This window comes from Nyctibius grandis, chromosome 2, assembly GCF_013368605.1.
Source record: "Nyctibius grandis isolate bNycGra1 chromosome 2, bNycGra1.pri, whole genome shotgun sequence".
In the NCBI taxonomy this organism is placed as follows: domain Eukaryota; kingdom Metazoa; phylum Chordata; class Aves; order Nyctibiiformes; family Nyctibiidae; genus Nyctibius; species Nyctibius grandis.
In genome coordinates this window covers 4,341,392-4,359,759 of record NC_090659.1, presented here as the reverse complement: position 1 = coordinate 4,359,759, position 18,368 = coordinate 4,341,392, and the positions used below count along the sequence as shown (strand labels likewise).

At 42.1% G+C, this 18,368-nt stretch overlaps 1 protein-coding gene across 4 annotated transcripts in view; it reads right to left on the bottom strand.

Annotated features, from left to right (window-relative positions):
* CRYBG3 (crystallin beta-gamma domain containing 3) overlaps positions 1–18,368 on the bottom strand; it is a 98,848-nt gene that overhangs the window by 46,086 nt on the left and 34,394 nt on the right. For all 4 annotated transcript variants that reach the window (XM_068425003.1, XM_068425004.1, XM_068425006.1 and 1 more), the window contains exons 4-7: positions 2,202–7,176; positions 1,661–1,708; positions 1,190–1,305; positions 3–150 (exon numbers count right to left, since the gene is read on the bottom strand). In XM_068425003.1, the coding sequence (XP_068281104.1) occupies positions 3–150; positions 1,190–1,305; positions 1,661–1,708; positions 2,202–7,176 (5,287 nt within the window). The remainder of the gene's footprint in view (positions 1–2; positions 151–1,189; positions 1,306–1,660; positions 1,709–2,201; positions 7,177–18,368) is intronic.

The following is an 18,368-nucleotide window of genomic DNA, read 5'->3' as shown; positions in this document are numbered from 1 at the left end:
ACCTTTGTTACATGTTTGATTGAACCAACTATGAGGTTTCTTCGACAATGTTTCACGCCTGGAATATCCCAAAGGTGATCCAGCACAGTCTCTCCTTCTTCTAGTACGTATTTCCGACCCTGGAACTTTGGTTTCTCATAAAAAATCCAACTGTAATAATGATATCATGAAGTGAGTTGTTGCTGTTAGGTCAGACTGTCCTTATACAGCACATTTGCTGGAAAGATCAGTAATGAGCTCTTCTTATCAAGCCAACTATCAGTCCTTTCTTATGCTGTCCCTCAGCAGTCACATTCACTTCAATAAATACAGGGCTTGTACTTCTGTGCCTTAAAAGTAAGATACACAGTTCTCCTCCTCCAGGACGTAGCCTAACAGAACTTAAAATATTAACTGCATAAAAATACAATGCAAATAAAAAGCCTTATTTTACCAGAACAACTATATTAATTGACACATCAAAACATGTCCTGTTCAGGCAGATACTATGCAAGGCATAAACCACATACATACTAATAATGGCATTCGGTATTTCTGAGGATGTGAAAAAAATGTATGCAAAACCAAACAAGGCTGCCTCCAAACTGCATAAATGTGACAGGCAGTGTTACTATGGCTGACAGCCAAAACCATGCGCTGTAATCACCACCAGTTAAATTCCAGTGCAACAACTGACATGGTCCCAGCCCCAGCTTCCCAAAGCAAACCAAGAAACACTTGCAAAATCTACCTTAAAGGTACTTGTTTATCCTTCTGCATCCACATTCCTCTAAACGCTACATTATAAACAGCAGCTGAGATTGTTCATTTTATGGTCCTTTTGCAACAGCTACTGTATAATGAAAATTAACTGTAAAAGAAATATTTTCTTTGGCATACACACGCTTTCTAGGGATGATTATGGCTGTACTGTCCCAGCACTTCAGGCAAGAAGTCTAAACTTACTTGTGGTTCTATTAGAAACTTTCTGTTTGAAGCTAGTTCCCAGAGGAAACAATATTTTTTTTTGTACTGCAGCATTTGAAGCCTTGTTTCATGCTTTTTTCATTGGTATCAGTCTAATTATAAAAAAATAAAAAGACACTCTCGCAGATCAGACGTGTCACAAATAAAAGAAATGAAAATACAAGAGAAACACATATACAGTCTTTTGGAAAGACTCTATTTAAATATGACCTGGATTTCTTACCATCCTCTAATTATCCTAAGCAATGCTCCAACGGGAAAGATCCAGGATGTGGTATCTAGCACATCAGAATGAACTTCTTGTTTACTTTTGTCACCAGAAATACCATAAATGATCATCTGAAACAACACATAATGCGAATGAGGGCCCATTTCAACATACAGCATGGACAGTTCTGTTCTGCTTGGAAGAAAAGCTATTTTACTCTGTGCCCACTCAACTGATATGCTACACATTTTCTTCTTTATGAAACACTCTACTGAACTAAAACAGCAGTTCCTGACAGAAATACGGTGAAATTACTAGTTGCAGGATTTTTAATAATGTAATTTCATTATTAGCATGTGCAAGCATACGCACCATTAAAATACAGAAAACTAGACTAACAACTTCAGATACCTTCCATTAAAAAATGTTGGTATAACAAATTATTCCATGTATCATATTGATCTATGTGACACAAATTCTGCTTACCTTTCCTGGTCTTGGATTGTATTTGAGACTTTCCCTGTCAATGAGGTTCTGAAATTAAAAGGACATGGAAAAGAACTATTAACATGTACAACAGTAGCACAAAGCATAGACGGATTATTCTGAGTCCATTATTCCTATAGATATATGCAACTGTCACTAGCAGAAACAACCAAGATTTGTTTCACTGTCATTCAGAGTTGGTGTAGATAATCTTCGGGTTGAAATGCCCTTAACACGGACAAGTCTGTGTTTTGCTATTACACAGACTTGCTGTTATGCATATTTTCCTATTACATTTTCTGTTCACATCTTCTGTTTTACAATTAAGTCACTTTCATCTGTGTGCTGAACCAAGAATACTGTTTTTAAAATTATTTTATCAGAAGACTTTTTTTTAAACTATGATCTTGAACAGCCTGTTTACTTCTGTTTATGATAAAAGAATTAACCTTAAAAAGGGAGGAAGGGGAATAAGGAGACACCGATTTTGAATCTGGGCTAATCACTTTGATTATTAAAATTATGAGACATGACATCTTACCGCTGACATTTCTTCCAGTTTTGGCATGGTGTTGTCTTGAGACCAATGAATCTTTGGCTGCAACAAATCATGGAGAATGCTTCCAAACCTGGTCCCCTTCTCAGAGGAGCAATTGCTGGCAGATTTCAAATACTGGTAGAACACACTTGTAGAAGGACGCTCTAGAGCAGCATCAGCTTTCTGCAAAACTGGCTTACAAGGTGTTTTACCGGGAGAAGGCGCATCTGGAAACAGTTCTGGTTGCTCCTTAGAGTCAAGTTGTTCTTTTGAAAGAAAAAGCGATTGTTCAGGAAACAAAGATCTATTTTGGTCATTTGATTGAAGGGTTGTTTTTAAATTCCCTCTCCACTGACTGGAAAGACAGTCATCTTCTCTCTCAATATCAAGCATATTTTCTTCATATGATGATTCTTCCTCCTCCTCGTCTTCCACTCCCTCCTCCTCCCCCTCTTTACTGAACTGAGTAGTAAACTGTAAGCGCTCAGAAACTGACTGGAGAAGGGAAAGCACAGAAGTGTGGTCAGCATTATCTTTAGATATTCCACTAGAACGGCCTTCGGGCGACACGTCTGTGGAAAGTAAGTCTTCTTGGGAGCTGTCATCTTCGTATATTGGAGACAAAGAGAAAGGATATACTCTATAGCGCTTGGCCTCCACGCTCAGAAATGGCTCCGAGCTACGGCTATCTGTTGTTTCATTTAACTTGTTATCCTTCCCATAAAGACAGGCTGGCTCATGTTTATTCGTTGCTCTTTCACACATTGGATGATCTATATTATCTGAATGCGAATCAGAAGAAGAAAGCAAACCAGTTTGCATATCATCATCAGTTGAGACAGATTTGTTCTCAGTTTGAAGGGCACCTTCATAAATGATAGTAAAAGAACTGTTTTCCCACTGTTCAATTAGTGGAGCAAAGGCCAAAAGATCTGTCGATTCCTTCAAGTCATCACTGCAGTCCAGACTATTTTCTTCAAGCTGATCATTTCTCCTCACGTCTTGATCCTTCATTTGTACCTGCTTCAGATTCTCATTATTTTGGGCAAAGGCTGTGTTGAAGCAGTTTTTCCCTGCACTGTCCTCTCCAGTAACAGACAATTCAGGTACAATGAACTGTGTATTTAATCCAATATTAACCTCTGCTACCTCACTTGCCCCTTCTGCTAGTTCCTCTTTACTCTCCACTGCCTTTGAATCTTCTAAGGTTGCTTTTACTTGTGCAGGTACTTCTTCTGCAGCCTCTTTTCTACAGTGTTCATACGGACTGTCCTCTGCACTGCTCTCCAGAGGCCCTTGAGGCCTGCTTTTGTCTTTGGCTTCACTCTGCATGCCGATACATTCTTCATCAGGCATAAAAGATGACAAAGTAACATTTACAGTTGGCAGCAATGTGCACTCTGGCATATTTGTATTATTGCATGAATCTTTTAAGTGCAATGACAGAAGCATCTCTTCAGTCACAGTGGCATCTCTATGTATTAAATGTAAAGGTCGATCAGATTTTCTCCTAGTTGCTGATACTCCAGCTTTGCCACACATCTCTGTTGCAGCCAGACGTTCGCACCCCTTTCTATTGTGTCTCTCTTTTGCTGGTGTCATAAGATCAGATTCTGGCCTTGTTGAACTACCAGTGGGTAGAAATCCATTTGTTTGACACGTAAATGCATTATTTGGTATCTTTGCACCTCTTTGGGGGCAATCTATGCCATTTTCCATACTATCTGGAAGTAAAGAAGGACCTGAGCAATCTGCCTTTTCACAGTTTACAGCTACACTCTGAGTTTCCACCTTCTCGGTTGGTTCATGTGTTTTGGCAGGTAACTTTAAATCCAGGTTTAAAATCTTTGGGGTTTCAGCCTTAGGTTTAGAAGGTCTTTTACTCTCACTGCCTTGCCACTGATTGGATGCCAGTTTTTGTTTGGCTGAGTTAATGACTTCATCAATTATTTCTTTTGCTTTTAGTGCTAGTGCACTATGTAGGTCAATTTTATCAGGGATGGAAGACAGTATCTTTTCATCTTGATTATTTGTATCCGCTGCTTCATTTCTTGTAAACGAAGATGAGCCTCCTCCATTGCTCTCATTAAAATGTTTTAATGACTGCATGGCTGACTGGATTCCTTCTGCTTCCAGCTGTACAGTTCCAGCTTTCTGATCATTTAGAATATCCGTATTTACTATGCCATCCTTGCTCCCACAAAGCTGGCAGACACCAATGGCTTGTTTTGCTATTATTTCTTCTACAGCCAAGTGTAAAACTGAGTCCACTATTTCTTCAGCTTTTTTAAACAAAACATCAGCATCTGGGAATTTAGCGCGTTCTTGTCCTTTCACATCAGTATTTTCCCGTACCTCCTCAGAACAGAGCTCATCTGACTCTGCAGGTGCAGCAGCTGGTTGCTCATCTGTCACAGAAGGGGCTTCTGAGATAGCAGAAGCCTGGTTACTGAGATTCACCCGTCCTACAGCAATTCTGCACCCGCTCTCAGTACAGGCTGACTCAGATGCCATTTTCAAAGATTTCAAAGGACAGATGGGTGATGGCATTGCCTCTGCCAAGACACTGCTGTCAGCCTGTTGTGAGGAGGAGGCCTCCTCTGCCCCATCACCAGCTCCGTGACTGGAGGCATAACTGTTCCCCTGAGCAACGCCCAATGTTTCCAAGGCAGAAACAGAAAGGCTGGAGGCTTCTCTGGACCCCAGAGTAGGTGAAGAGGGCCTGGGGATGCAAACACCCCCCACAACTACTGCAGCAGCAGAGTGATCAAGCACAGTTGGACTAAGCTCAGGTTCCAGAGAACCAGCCGAGCATGAAGCTCTTGGGTCTCCTGAGCAAAGTGGCACATTGGTCATTCTGTTCTCAGGGATTATTCTCCTGAACTCAGCAGCTGGAAAAATAAAGCTGTCCTCTTCAGAAGCAGCACACCATCTAGCAATCTGGCCATTTCCAGAATTAGCAGCAGGAGAAGGCATTTTTCCTTGGTTGTCAGATGAAGAATCAAGTACTGTGGGTGATATCCTAGGTTTATTACTGTTTTCTTTCTTGGAAGAAAAATTAATATGCCTGTCTTCAGAAACAGGTGGAGATTCAGAAATGATGTCTACATCAACGTCTTTTTCACAGATGAAAGCAGAATGGTTGGTCAAAGGTCTTTCTCCACACGTCCAGACAGAACGGGAAACCTCCAGAACATTTTCTTGTGACTTAGAAATACTAGAGGAAAGTTCAGAGACACAATCCTTACACTCAGAAGGAACAAGAGCAACCTCAGTCATACCAGCCTTATCAACTTCAGAAGCAGCAAGAGTATGATCATCTGCCTCGTCAATGTTGATTAAAGGGCATAGTGCAGGCTTTGCTGTGTTACCTTCTGCGAGTATAACGAATGCCTTGGCAGGAACGTCTTGAACAGTTTCAATGGAAACAGGACCACAGCTGTGGACAGGAACTGATCTTTCTGAGAGGCTCGTCTCTACAGGCTCAAAGGATTTGCTCTTCTCACGTTCAGGATCAGGACAAGAAACAGTTTCTCTCATATCTTTTAAATGGACTTCTCTTTTCCCTAGAGTTTTATTTTCAGTCTTGCAACTAGGATGAAGAGAAGCTGAGCAACAGTCTCCAGTTTCAAAAGAAGACCCGTAAGTAACAGAGAGAGGTGCCGTCAGCTCATCGAAGTTAGATTTCACACTCTCACATCCATGTATGCATGATGATACATTGGCAGGGTTTCCCACTGCAACCTCAGATAAAACCTTCATTGTTTCCACACCCTCAGTTTCTGGACAAGGTAAACCAGTCTGCAGTGTGGCAGTGGCCTTAGAATTCTCCACAAGGATTAACTGGTGATCATTTTGTACGTGCATTGGTTTCCCTAACTTGTTCAGTTCTTCACTACAAGTCCCCCTGCCCATGACTATATCTTCATCATTTTTAACAGATGACACTGAAGCAGTTAGAATACCTGCGGCTATGCATTTTTCTCCTCTGGACTCCATGCTAAGCGAAATGGGTATTTGTTCATTAAAAGGTAAAAGAGCAGTAGCAAAAAAGTTCTGTGGATTTTGCTCTCTTTCTGCAGTTGCCACAATTTTCTGTGTAGCACTTTTTCTTGGATCCCCGTCTTTATTTGCACTACCTGTATGCTGATCTGCTTGCTGCTGAAAGGTAGTGGTACTGGAATGAAGCATCTGGACATCTGATGGTAGGTCTGAGTGACTATCCATTTTATGATTACAGCAATATTCTCCCTTACTCACCTGTAGTTCTTCATTAACTGTCTTATTTCTTGATTTGGGTGAACGTAAACAATCATCCTGCATTTCTTTTGTGGACTCCTTACTAGCTGCTACACTACAATGACTATCTTTATGAAAATTAGAAGTGGCATTTTTGTCTGCCTGAAAGAGTGCTTCTGCTTCTCCCAGCAGTTCAACTTTTTTTCCAACCAAATCATCTGCAGAACTCATTTTAAGGGAAGTAGTAATCTGGGAAGTGGAACTGGCTAGGACCTCACTGTTTCTACTACTAGATGGCAATAATGAATCTAGTGAATATGTCCTTTTAACTTTTGTTGCAGCTAAAACAGGTGTATGTTTAAAGTCTATCTCATGAGATGATTCAGTAGATGAAGTTGTGACCTTTGCATTTATTTCATGTTTACTGCTACCCAGGCGATGCTGAACTTCGCCAGACTTTTTTGTTTCCATTTTCAATGCAGAAGAATTTACTATGACAGCATCTTCGTGATCTTTACCCTCCTTTTCTCCATTTTCTTTTAATAAGTGTCCTGATTTTGGAGAGACAGTTGTTTGGATTTCTCCATTTTCTTTGACCATTGAAGCATTTCTGTTCTCAGTACTCTCTTCTCCTTTTTCAGCCATTTCTGATTGATTCTTCATTAGCTGCCTGATCCTTGCAGAACCTCGATATGTTGCATAAGTGACTGCAGGTGCTTCTGGCTTCCGTTGCATCTGCCTGTAACAAGAATCATCATTATCAGCATAAGACAGACTATCTAAATAGCTAGTGTGATAATAAAGGTCAACACAAACTGTAGATAATATTCAATACTGTTTTTCTCCACAGGTTAGCACAAACTGTAGACTGCACACAACACTATTTTCCTCCTTTTTCAGCTCTTCCTAAATATGGATTTGTGTGACAAATGACACATACACTACCTTTTACTGAAAAAGTCAACTTAAACTATAAGCGAAAAGTAGATGTTGCTATAAACAACTTCCATCATTTGCTTTCTACTAGACAATGGAATTACTGTTTACAAATGCCACTGCAAGTCAACATTGGCAGTGACAGAAATAAGCGTACTTTTGTGAAGATGTTATACCCTACTAAAGCAGGTCTATACTTTAAAACTGAAAAAACTTACTGTACTAATGTTCACTAAAATATTGAATTGAAATTTAAATTTTTACTCAAGCTCTCAACACATTGTTAAGGAACAGGGCTATGAGAATCAAAACGTGGAGAAAAGAAAGTATACAACAGGAGATGCTTTATGAACCACAGGGTAGTAAGGAAAAAGAGTGAACAGAGATCAGGTAAGAATGAAGACTGAATGCTGGACGAAATACCAAAATGAGAAACCTAGAAATGTGACAAGGAATTGGTAGATCTAGCCATTGATCAGTCTTAAATTCAGCAGCAAGAAAAGTGAACGCAAAAACTAACAAATGAAAGAATCACCATGGAAAAACTGTGATCCTCATCCTTCGCTGCTCTTTCTGATATACTAAGGATAAATTCAGAGCCCGTCACTTTCAATTTTCTGAAGAAGGAGTTTTTCTTCTTTCTTAAGACTAACACACATCACAAATACTTACCTTTCTTCCTAATCCTTCTCTCCTTCCCCCCTATTTTTTTGTTGGTTAAAGAATTCTCGCAAAAATCAGACTGTCAGCTTTTCCCTTCTTCACCTTAGGACAACGCGAACGCTCAGACTGTGCTTAAACTCCATTTTGCCTCTGACCCCACCTAAACTAAGAGCAAACGCTTTCAACCTCTTATCCAGTCTGACCCTATGTCTGCTAACCCACTGGCTAGAAGTAGCCATTCACCTGTCTGGGACATTGTCATGCTCCTTTCAGAAGAGTCTCTTGAAAGAATGAGTTAGCTAAGATTTTGTTTTCTAATAAAAAAGCACTGCAATAGGTAAAAAATACCTTAAAAGCATTTTGAAAAGCTCTTTGCAGCTTACCATTAGTTCACATTTATTGAGAAGTTATTACAGCTCTAGAGTTGAGGACAAATAATTTAAGGGAGAAACAGAAGATAAATTTACTAAGGAAAACTGAACAGGAAAATAAATAATTTTGTTTATTTGAGTATCATTGAGTAACTGTAACTTCAAAATATGGTCTGTATGGATTTTAAGTATATATTGTCTCAATAGGTACAGAAGAATATAAAAATGGAGTGGATTTACCAGTCTAAAATAGAATCTCTTTTCTGTCAAGGTTTTAGAGGCCCAGATTCTTACTTCCATATTAATTATATTTTGAAGAGGGAACCTAATACTGTTTAAGATCACAAGTATACTCCCTCCTTGTGCAGTATGTGGACACGCAGAGTATAAGTGAACTAAAAGTGAAATTATTCATAAACATTAAAACAGAGATATAAACACTCCTTTATATGCATGTTTTATATTACCAGGCATATTTAGGCTAATGCCAAAATATCTGAATATGGGAAATTAGACATTATGAGAACTTGAAAATTAAGTTTGTATTGGGGTTAAATGCATTGTAATCCCTGATGAAGGCTACAGCAGAATCTCAATACAGGGTTTATTAGCCAGGTATATTAAGTTATAGAGGAAACAGGAAAGTCATGTATAAACTAGTTTGGTTTCCAGAGATACCAACAATGGTAGCTGCTAAACATCACACACCCCATTTGTTTAAGTTGCTGTCTTCAGCATTCACACCTCTTCAAAGAAACATACACATTTCTGAGTGGAAGAACAGAAACACAGTTGGAGAAAGGGTAGTATAGAAAATATAAATTATTAGTATTTTTTTTGTTTTCCTTAAAAAAAAACCAACCCAAAACCCCGCCAAACCCATTATTTTCTACTTCCTCACAGAAAACTTTATTCTATGTTAGAAAATACTTTCCAAAGCTCCAGGGATCCTAAAAATCTTAGAGGAAAGATATTCAGTCATCATCAGTCACAGCGATAATAAAAATAAGTCTTAACAATGTAAGACCTGATCATGCTCTCATTCAGAACTAACCTTAGTGAGTAACCTCTCTTATTTCAGTTAAGTCAGAACGGGATCAAAATGTTTCAAATAATCACTACTAAGCTTTTACAAAATCCATCAGCTCTCCCACACTTTGGCCAACCTCAAAAATAAAAGCTGGTCTACAACCCTCCTGAATCCAGATAAAATTTCTTTAAAGAAAACAAACAGAACACAGGTTGGCACCCATCCTCCAAACAAGTTTTATGGATTCTTGAAAAGGAAAACTGTAATGATACGTGTTTAAAGTGAGCACAGTAATGGTATTGCAAGGTACCAAACACTCATTTCCACCACAACCAAGGCGTTATTTTGAATAAACGGCTTGATGACAATTAACTTTTACTGAGCATCTTTCATTCTGGTGTTGATATTTTGTCTGACATGCAGTGGGAAGAATTCACAATTTATCTGTGAATACATGGCAAGAACTAGTGCTCTGACACAAAACTGGAAAATGTCCTTCCGTTTGTCTCCCACACCCAACTTAGCCTTCAAATTTCTCCCATAAACTCAGCAATTTTTAAACACAAAGCATACAGAAATGGGATGAATAGGTTAATTTTACAGAATATTGCCTACACAGGGATGACAAGGAGAACCCAGCATGATGGGGTAGTACATTCACATGCATTTGAGCCACAGATCCCAGTGAAGAGTTACATCATTTATTACACATGGTCAGGCAAAACAAACATACTCAGAAGTTTCTCTTTGCCTACGTGGTGCCTTTTATAATTTCTTCCAACTCTTTTTTGTTCTCCGTTTGTCTTCTGAGGGAATTTTATGCTCCAATTGATCAATCTGAAGTCTGAGCAAGACTCAGAGCAATCTGCCCTACGGAGCTCTGTGCACAAACCTAATCCTGACTAGCACTGGCTACAGCACCGCTTCAGCTGCAGAGCCTCATCTTGTAGCTGGCCTTGGCCAGGGTCTCCTAACACAGAGCTCTGCTTTCCTGCAGACTTGCCTCTACCACAAGTTTCTTCAGTGAATGCTATTTTAAGAAGGAACCAACCGCTCCTCTACACACGTGGCAATTTCAGGATCTCTGACCTTTGATAAGGAATTTGCTGCTCAGCATATTATAAAAATTTTGCCAACAGACCTTTTAGTCTTAATGCATTTACTTTTAGAGAACAAGGAAGCATGTTCAATCTGAACACTCACATGCAACAACAGGACATTTAAAAAATGAAAACCCGTGTTCCTATGCAGCAGCAGCAATTCAGCTGTAAGTCTTATGAAGCACATTTAGAAGCAGGCTGTGTGACAGAAAATCTTTCCAAAGTGTCACTAGAGACTTGTTTCATGGACATTTAAAGTAACAATTCATTTCTGATCACCAAAAGAATATGTCAGTTCAGAACTTACCTTAAAAACTCTTTGCAAAATCTTTTTTTTTTAAACTCATATGAGGATACAGATGAAAGCCTGATTATACACAGAACACAGTGCGTATTCTGTCACATATTTCAAATACTGGGAGATTCCTTCCTTCCCTTCTTCACAGGAAGCTGTTCAATTCCCTATAAAGCCTTAATTCAGTTTCACAAAAGACTGTTTGACAGCAACAAGAGAGGATGTCAACATGAGTTACATTAAATTTGTCAAAAGTAGGTGCTTGCAGAGATTTCTTCTATTCTGAAAGAGAAATAAAAAGTTCAAGGGGGGCTAACTCAAGGAGGAGAGGGGAACCTCTTCTGACATCTCATATGACAGATCTCTTGTGTAACTTGCCCCAAAAGTGGCATTAGTTATAAACAATCTTGTTGGTTTTGAATCCCTGAAGCAGGAGGAAACCTACTACCTTGAATGCCTCATTTCAGTGCATCCATAAAGACTACGTTGTTTGCATCTTTTCCAGGTGTATGTCATCAAGACGGTGACCCCCTCCAATCTTCAGATTTGTACCACACAATAATGCAGAAAGCAGACAACCCTAGACTGTTTTAAAAGAGACAGAGGAAGATCATACAGCATGATACAGCACTACGTGGGTGCAGCATCTCAGTTCACCAGGCAGCACAGCTTCATTTGCACAGCACGGCATCCACGCTAGAAAGTCCTTACAAGCAGCATCACTGCTTAGCTCTGGGCTCGCTAGCTCAGGCTCAGCAGTGCCGAAGCACAGGCATACTGCTGGCTGGCCTGTTTCTGTAGCATGCAACACTTGGCTCTCCCAAGACATGCAATGGCCATTTTTTCCTCATACCTCACTCTTCCAGGTATTTTCTCCCCAGCCCAGCAGTCTCCTGGTTTTTCAAGCATACATGTGCATGTTTCACAGAATCACAGAATCAACCAGGTTGGAAGAGACCTCTGGGATCATCGAGTCCAACCGTTGCCCTGACACCACCCTGTCAACTAGACCATGGCACTAAGTGCCATGTCCAGGCTTTTCTTAAACACATCCAGAGATGGTGACTCCACCACATCCCTGGGCAGCCCATTCCAATGTCTAATGACCCTTTTTGAAAAGAAATTCTTCCTAATGGCCAACCTGAACCTCCCCTGGCGAAGCTTGAGGCTGTGTCCTCTTGTCCTATCGCTAGTTGCCCGGGAGAAGAGGCCGACTCCCACTTCACTACAACCTCCATTCAGGTAGTTGTAGACTGCACTAAGGTCACCTCGGAGCCTCCTCTTCTCCAGGCTAAACAACCCCAGCTCCCTCAGCCGTTCCTCGTAGGACAGACCCTCCAGACCCTTCACCAGCTTGGTCGCCCTCCTCTGCACTCGCTCCAACACCTCAACATCTTTCTTGAAGTGCAGGGCCCAGAACTGGACACAGGATTCAAGGTGTGGCCTCACCAGTGCCGAGTACAGAGGGACGATCACTTCCCTAGACCGGCTGGCTACACTATTCCTAATAGAGGCCAGGATGCCATTGGCCTTCTTGGCCACCTGGGCACACTGCTGGCTCATGTTTAGCCGGCTGTCGATCAGCACCCCCAGGTCTCTTTCCGCCGGGCCGCTTTCTAACCACTCTTCCCCCAGCCTGTAGCGCTGCAGGGGGTTGTTGTGGTCCAAGTGTAAGACCCGGCACTTGTTCTTGTTGAACCTCATGCCGTTGGTCTCGGCCCATCTATCTAACCTGTCCAGATCCCTCTGTAGGGCCTTCCTACCCTCCAGCAGATCAACACTCCCACCCAGCTTGGTGTCATCTGCAAATTTACTGAGGGTGCACTCAATCCCTACATCTAGATCATCTATAAAGATATTGAACAGCACCGGCCCCAGAACTGAGCCCTGGGGAACACCGCTAGCGACCGGCCGCCAGTTGGACTTTGCCCCATTCACCACCACTCTCTGGGCTCGGCCATCCAGCCAGTTTTTGACCCATTGAAGAGTCCACCCATCCAAGCCCCGGGCAGCCAGTTTGTCTAGGAGGATGCTGTGGGAGACAGTGTCAAATGCCTTACTGAAGGTTTCCCCTAAACCTACGTTAGGTTTCCCCTAATCTCCTCTCACAGACCCCTCAGAAGTAGCTCCCAGAGCAGAGAGATCTGCAGGCTACAGGCTGAAAACCACTGATCTAAATCAGCATGTCTCTTGTGGTTCCTGTCTACCCCTCCCTGATTATTTTAAAATTATGCTATTGTTTGTTTTAATTTTTTCCACTTAGCTTTTTTCCTACTGCATACTTAACTGACAACTTTTTAAAAATTATGTTAAGGTCTTTTGTCTGGGAACAACTGTCTTAAAGCCACTTTGAAAAAACCTTCTGGTGGAATCCAACTTGCTCAGCCAGCTGGTTTCTACGCTCATGTCAGATCTTCATAAATGGGAAAAATAAAAGCCTTATTGAAAAAAAGTCACTGTGGGCTAACTGAAAAGTTGCCATATACAACTTAGATGAAAGAAAGTTATTTTTTAGCCAGAGGGGATAGCTTCATGATTTAAATCTGAAGTTTGAAATACCTAGTGTCCTGAGACTTCATAACGAACATTTCAAAAGGTCAAAAGTTCGGTTGAACAAAGTGATTTACACACAGTTGATTCTGCAGGAAATTTCAAAGCTAATGTTCCATAAGGACAATTAAGAGTCAATGACAATTTTAATAAAAGCAAATGTAGTCTCTGTGACCTTGGAAGGAATGCTTTTCCTTCCTCTTGCCCTTCATGGTAGTACTTCTTGATTATCTTCCGCATCTGGGAAAGCAACCCTACTCTTTGAGTCTGAAGGAAGAGAGCACAGGTCGAGGCTGACCCAAACACCGGCAGCTGCAAGACCAAGCCCAGCACAAAGAGCCTGCGATCACTCCTGGCTCTTCGATGCCATCATTCTCCAGTGCTCCACAGCAGCCAACCTTTCTGCTCCGCACCGGTGGCAAGTATCCGCACCCACACCCACCTGCCACCCTCGCCCCCATGCACCCCACACAGTTCAGCCAGCCCCCCCTTCCTTCCCCCTCTCACACTCAGATATTCAGGTGCCTTTGACCTGCCTCTTGCAGGGAGCAGGGACAAGCACGGCCTGTGCTGCCGCTGCAGCAGTTTGCCACGTGCTGCCTCATGCTGATGTACAAGGAGGGGTTATAAGATGCTGCAAATCCAACGAAAAGCAAATCACGTTCAGAAGCTGGATGGCATAAAGTTACCTTGCGAGAGACGGCCTCGCCTTTGGGCACAGAGCTGTAATATAGGGTGGAAAGGACTGTGGAAGATTGTCCATTTCAACCCCTCCTCCAAGCAGGGGCAACTAGATCAGGGTGTTGGGGCCTTGTCCTGCCCCTTCCGAGCACCTCTGAGGATGAGGGTGATGCCCCAGGGTTTGACCACCCTCATGGTGAAAACACGTTTCCCAATATCCCATGTTCCTGTTGCCTCTTGTCCCAACAGCGCATGTCTAAGGCCTCCATGAGAGAGCTGTGGACACCAGTAAGGTCTCCCCTTAGCCTTTTCTTCTTAAGGATGAAGAAAGCCCCTCCTCTTGGCCTCTCCTCAAACATAACGAAGAATTAAAGCTAGGATACCCCTCTACTCTCAAGCAAGCGTGTAGCTTCAGATGTGTTAAGGAAACCAAAGGGTTTGACTTCTGAATGTCAGAAACAAAGAGATGATTCTTTCCTTTCATGTACACTGATGCTTGGGGGAGTCAGGCAGATGCACCAGCAGGAGATTATACTGGGACCTGCCTATGAGCACCACACAGGTGCTGCGTGTGCTCTGAAGAGGCAACCAAAGGTGACTATGTGTTCTAGCAGCCTACCTGTCTATTTAAAGCAGGAACTCAGTGATACCCTCTCTGCGATGCTACTTGCCATCCCAACAGCAAAGATGAAGGTGTGAGGATTAAGCCCTTATTGACAAGTAAAGGCCTAGGAGGCCTGAACAACCACATTTCAGGTAGCTCCTTAACTTCAAAAATCACACTGTAAAATGCTGTTTCTAAGAAACAGTCTTTATTAATCGAATACATTGCACAGTTGAACAACCCTATTAAAAAAAGTTCAGTAGAAAAAACAACCCAGTGAATTAATTTTCAGCTTAATTAATTTAGCTCAATTTTGCATCACGCATCTGTTATGAATTACTCTTAAACGAAGAAGCTTTCATCCTTCAGAAACACAGAAATCTTTGCTTTGGTGCCAACAAGAACCTTTCCTTTGGCCCACATCCCAGCTCTGGGCAGCCACCCTTCTCTGGCAGACAGGCCTGGGCCTGCATGTCTCCTAGAGCGAAGCCCCAGAATTCACCCACCCCGCCGTTGGAATGGGTCGCTGAATCTCAGCACAGCACCTATCTCGAAAAGGTCTCAGTTGACCCCCATAGGCCTGGCCTTTCATCAAAATTTGAAAGTCTGTGAGTAGTATTAAAGGGTAGCTTGTTCAAATCAAGGTATGCATAGAGGTGTGTCTGGAAGAAAAGATTTAAGAATAATGAAGCCCTCTTCTTTAGTGACCTAACACTAAATCCTTCCATAGGAGTTTGGGCATAACCCTGCAATCACTGCTGGAGGCCATGAACTCCACAGTTCATCAAGAGAATTAGGGGCAGGATGATCCTGATCCTTCCCCAGGACAGCCTTCTCAATTAATTTTGGGCCACATTTGGCCATCCTAGAAGGGTGGAGCTACCCATACAGTTTATACCTCCCTCAAGCAGTAGCAGGTCACTCTCAGCAATGCCTCCCTCTCCATCTGAGCACCAGCAACTGAACAACGCTGCACTTCCATGGTTGGTTTCTGAAGGCAGAAGCCAGAAAGCCATCGGAAGATGAATTACTGTGTCTTCCTTCTCCCTCCCCATTTCCCCACCCCAAGATGCATACCTCTGACCCCGCTCCTTGTGCTGCTTCAAGTGTATGTTTAGCAAATTGCATTGGGGAATTAAGACCAAAAGAAACCCATCTAGGCCCAAACAGTAGTGCTTGCAGGCATACAGGGCATGTGCTGGCAGGACCTGGTGTGTACCAGTGTCCTGGTATTCCTCCATGCCACCACCAAGGCAACCTCTCACTACAAAGGGAACCAGCTGTCTCTCCCATCTCACACAGGCTGTATATTACTACATAACTATATATACTTGTCTGTACAATGGGAATCGTTACACAGGTATTATAATAGAAGTAATCAACACAGCGCTCTTGTTTTCCTCTTACTGTCATCACCCAACAAATGCATTCAAAGATGGATGGACACTGCCATGCTGGATGTACACTTATGCTTTTAAATGTTCAGGTCCTGGATTTAAAATAGGTCCTGGGTAGGCAATTACAGAGAACGACACGGCTCTGATCACAAGACAGATCTGATTTCAACAAATGCAGGAGCAGCTTCCCCACTCTTCTACATTATTCCTCAAGAATTACCTGGCAAGACCATGGCTTGAAATTAAGTGATTTAATTTCTGTTCATTTACTGTCGATTGACTGCCAAAGGCATCTATTGGGAAAGATAAACGCTGCCTCTACTGACTGAATCAAAACCACAGCAGACAATCCATCAGACAAATTAATGGCTATGTTTCTGTATCACTACAAGCTTGCAGCTGACCAGTAACACAAAGGTGAATGACAAGCTCTGAAACAGACATGTTAACGAGAATTACGTGGAGCTGAAGGATTTTATGAGATGTATTTCTAACAGAACAAAATAAAAGGACAGGATTTTTGACAGTACTAAGATGGGAAATATTATGCAATGAGATACATAGGAACAGGTTTACTAGACTTTAAAATGACAAAAAAACCCCAACTCCTCATGAAACCCAACAATATATAACATAGGAGAACTGTAAACAATCCGGAATTTGTCCCTTCTCAATGCTACCTCCCTTTGTGAATGATATAGCTTGCAATGCTCTCACTAAACTATTATGAGGACTTCATCTCATCAACCATGTTCAGCAATGCAATAAAGCTTCTTGCTGAACACCAGAACAAGCCGTGCAGTTTCACAAGAACTACTGTTTTGCACATCACTATACGCAATATCCACTTGTTGTTACTGGATGTTACCTGGAAAAAAAAAAAATCTACTAGAAGACAGGCAAATGGCAAGCAGTCAATAGAACAGATCTAGGTCATTACTCCTATTTTTTTTCTCCCCAGCAAGAAAAAGAAAAGGAAAATAAACTGTTAAGAGCTGTGTTCTCAGCTACCCATAGAGAATACTGCCCATTACCATGACTGGTATTCTCGAGAAGACGGCAGGTATGTACTTCAGGAAGTCCATTCTCTTAGAGAAACAGCCTCAATTTTGAAGCCAAACTGTTGCTTGTTAGTGAAAGGCAATATATGTGTTGTAAGTGAAAGAGTTTTTACATTATAGGAAAGAAAGATAATGGGGGGCAAACCCATGTTTTATATTTGTCACCACCTTTATGAAATCATGCGCTCTCTCATGTAGACTTTCAGCAGTGAGAAATTAGGTGAAGTGCATCCCCACTGTTCCACAGTTTTATTTTTAGGGTTATTTCATCAGCTAAAGGTTGGCTTTTAACATCATTAAGAAGGAGTGCAAAGGCTAAAACTAAACATGAACTTTTCACTTTTATTCACACCCCTCTGCCACTGGGGACTATTCTACATAAAAGTTGCCACCTTACCCAAGTAAGAGATTTTTCGATGCTTAATAGCAAATACCTTACTTTGCATTTTTCTTTTCCACTTATCACAGAATCACAGAATCAATCAGGTTGGAAGAGACCTCTGGGATCATCGAATCCAACCATTGCCCTGACACCACCATGTCAACTAGACCATGGCACTAAGTGCCATGGCCAGTCTTTTCTTAAACACATCCAGAGATGGTGACTCCACCACCTCCCTGGGCAGCCCGTTCCAGTGTCTAATGACCCTTTCTGAGAAGAAATTCTTCCTAATGTCCAACCTGAACCTCCCCTGGTGAAGCTTGAGGCTGTGTCCTCTTGGCCTATCGCTAGTTGCCCGGGAGAAGAGGCCGACTCCCACTTCACTACAACCTCCCTTCAGGTAGTTGTAGACTGCACTAAGGTCACCTCTGAGCCTCCTCTTCTCCAGGCTAAACAACCCCAGCTCCCTCAGCCGTTCCTCGGAGGTCAGACCCTCCAGACCCTTCACCAGCTTGGTCGCCCTCCTCTGGACTTGCTCCAACACCTCAACATCTCTCTTGAAGTGCAGGGCCCAGAACTGGACACAGGATTCAAGGTGCGGCCTCACCAGTGCCGAGTACAGAGGGATGATCACTTCTCTAGTCCTGCTGGCCACACTATTCCTGATACAAGCCAGGATGCCATTGGCCTTATATTTTACTGACCTCACCCCTTCATCATTAACCTTTTATAGAACAGTGCAAGCCCAATTATTTGCTTCACTTCTCAACGGCAAGGAAATCTTCAACCATCCCAGACAAACTGAAGACTAAGGGATGCAATAACTGGAGTCAGTCAACCCAACTCTCCTCACCCATCTTC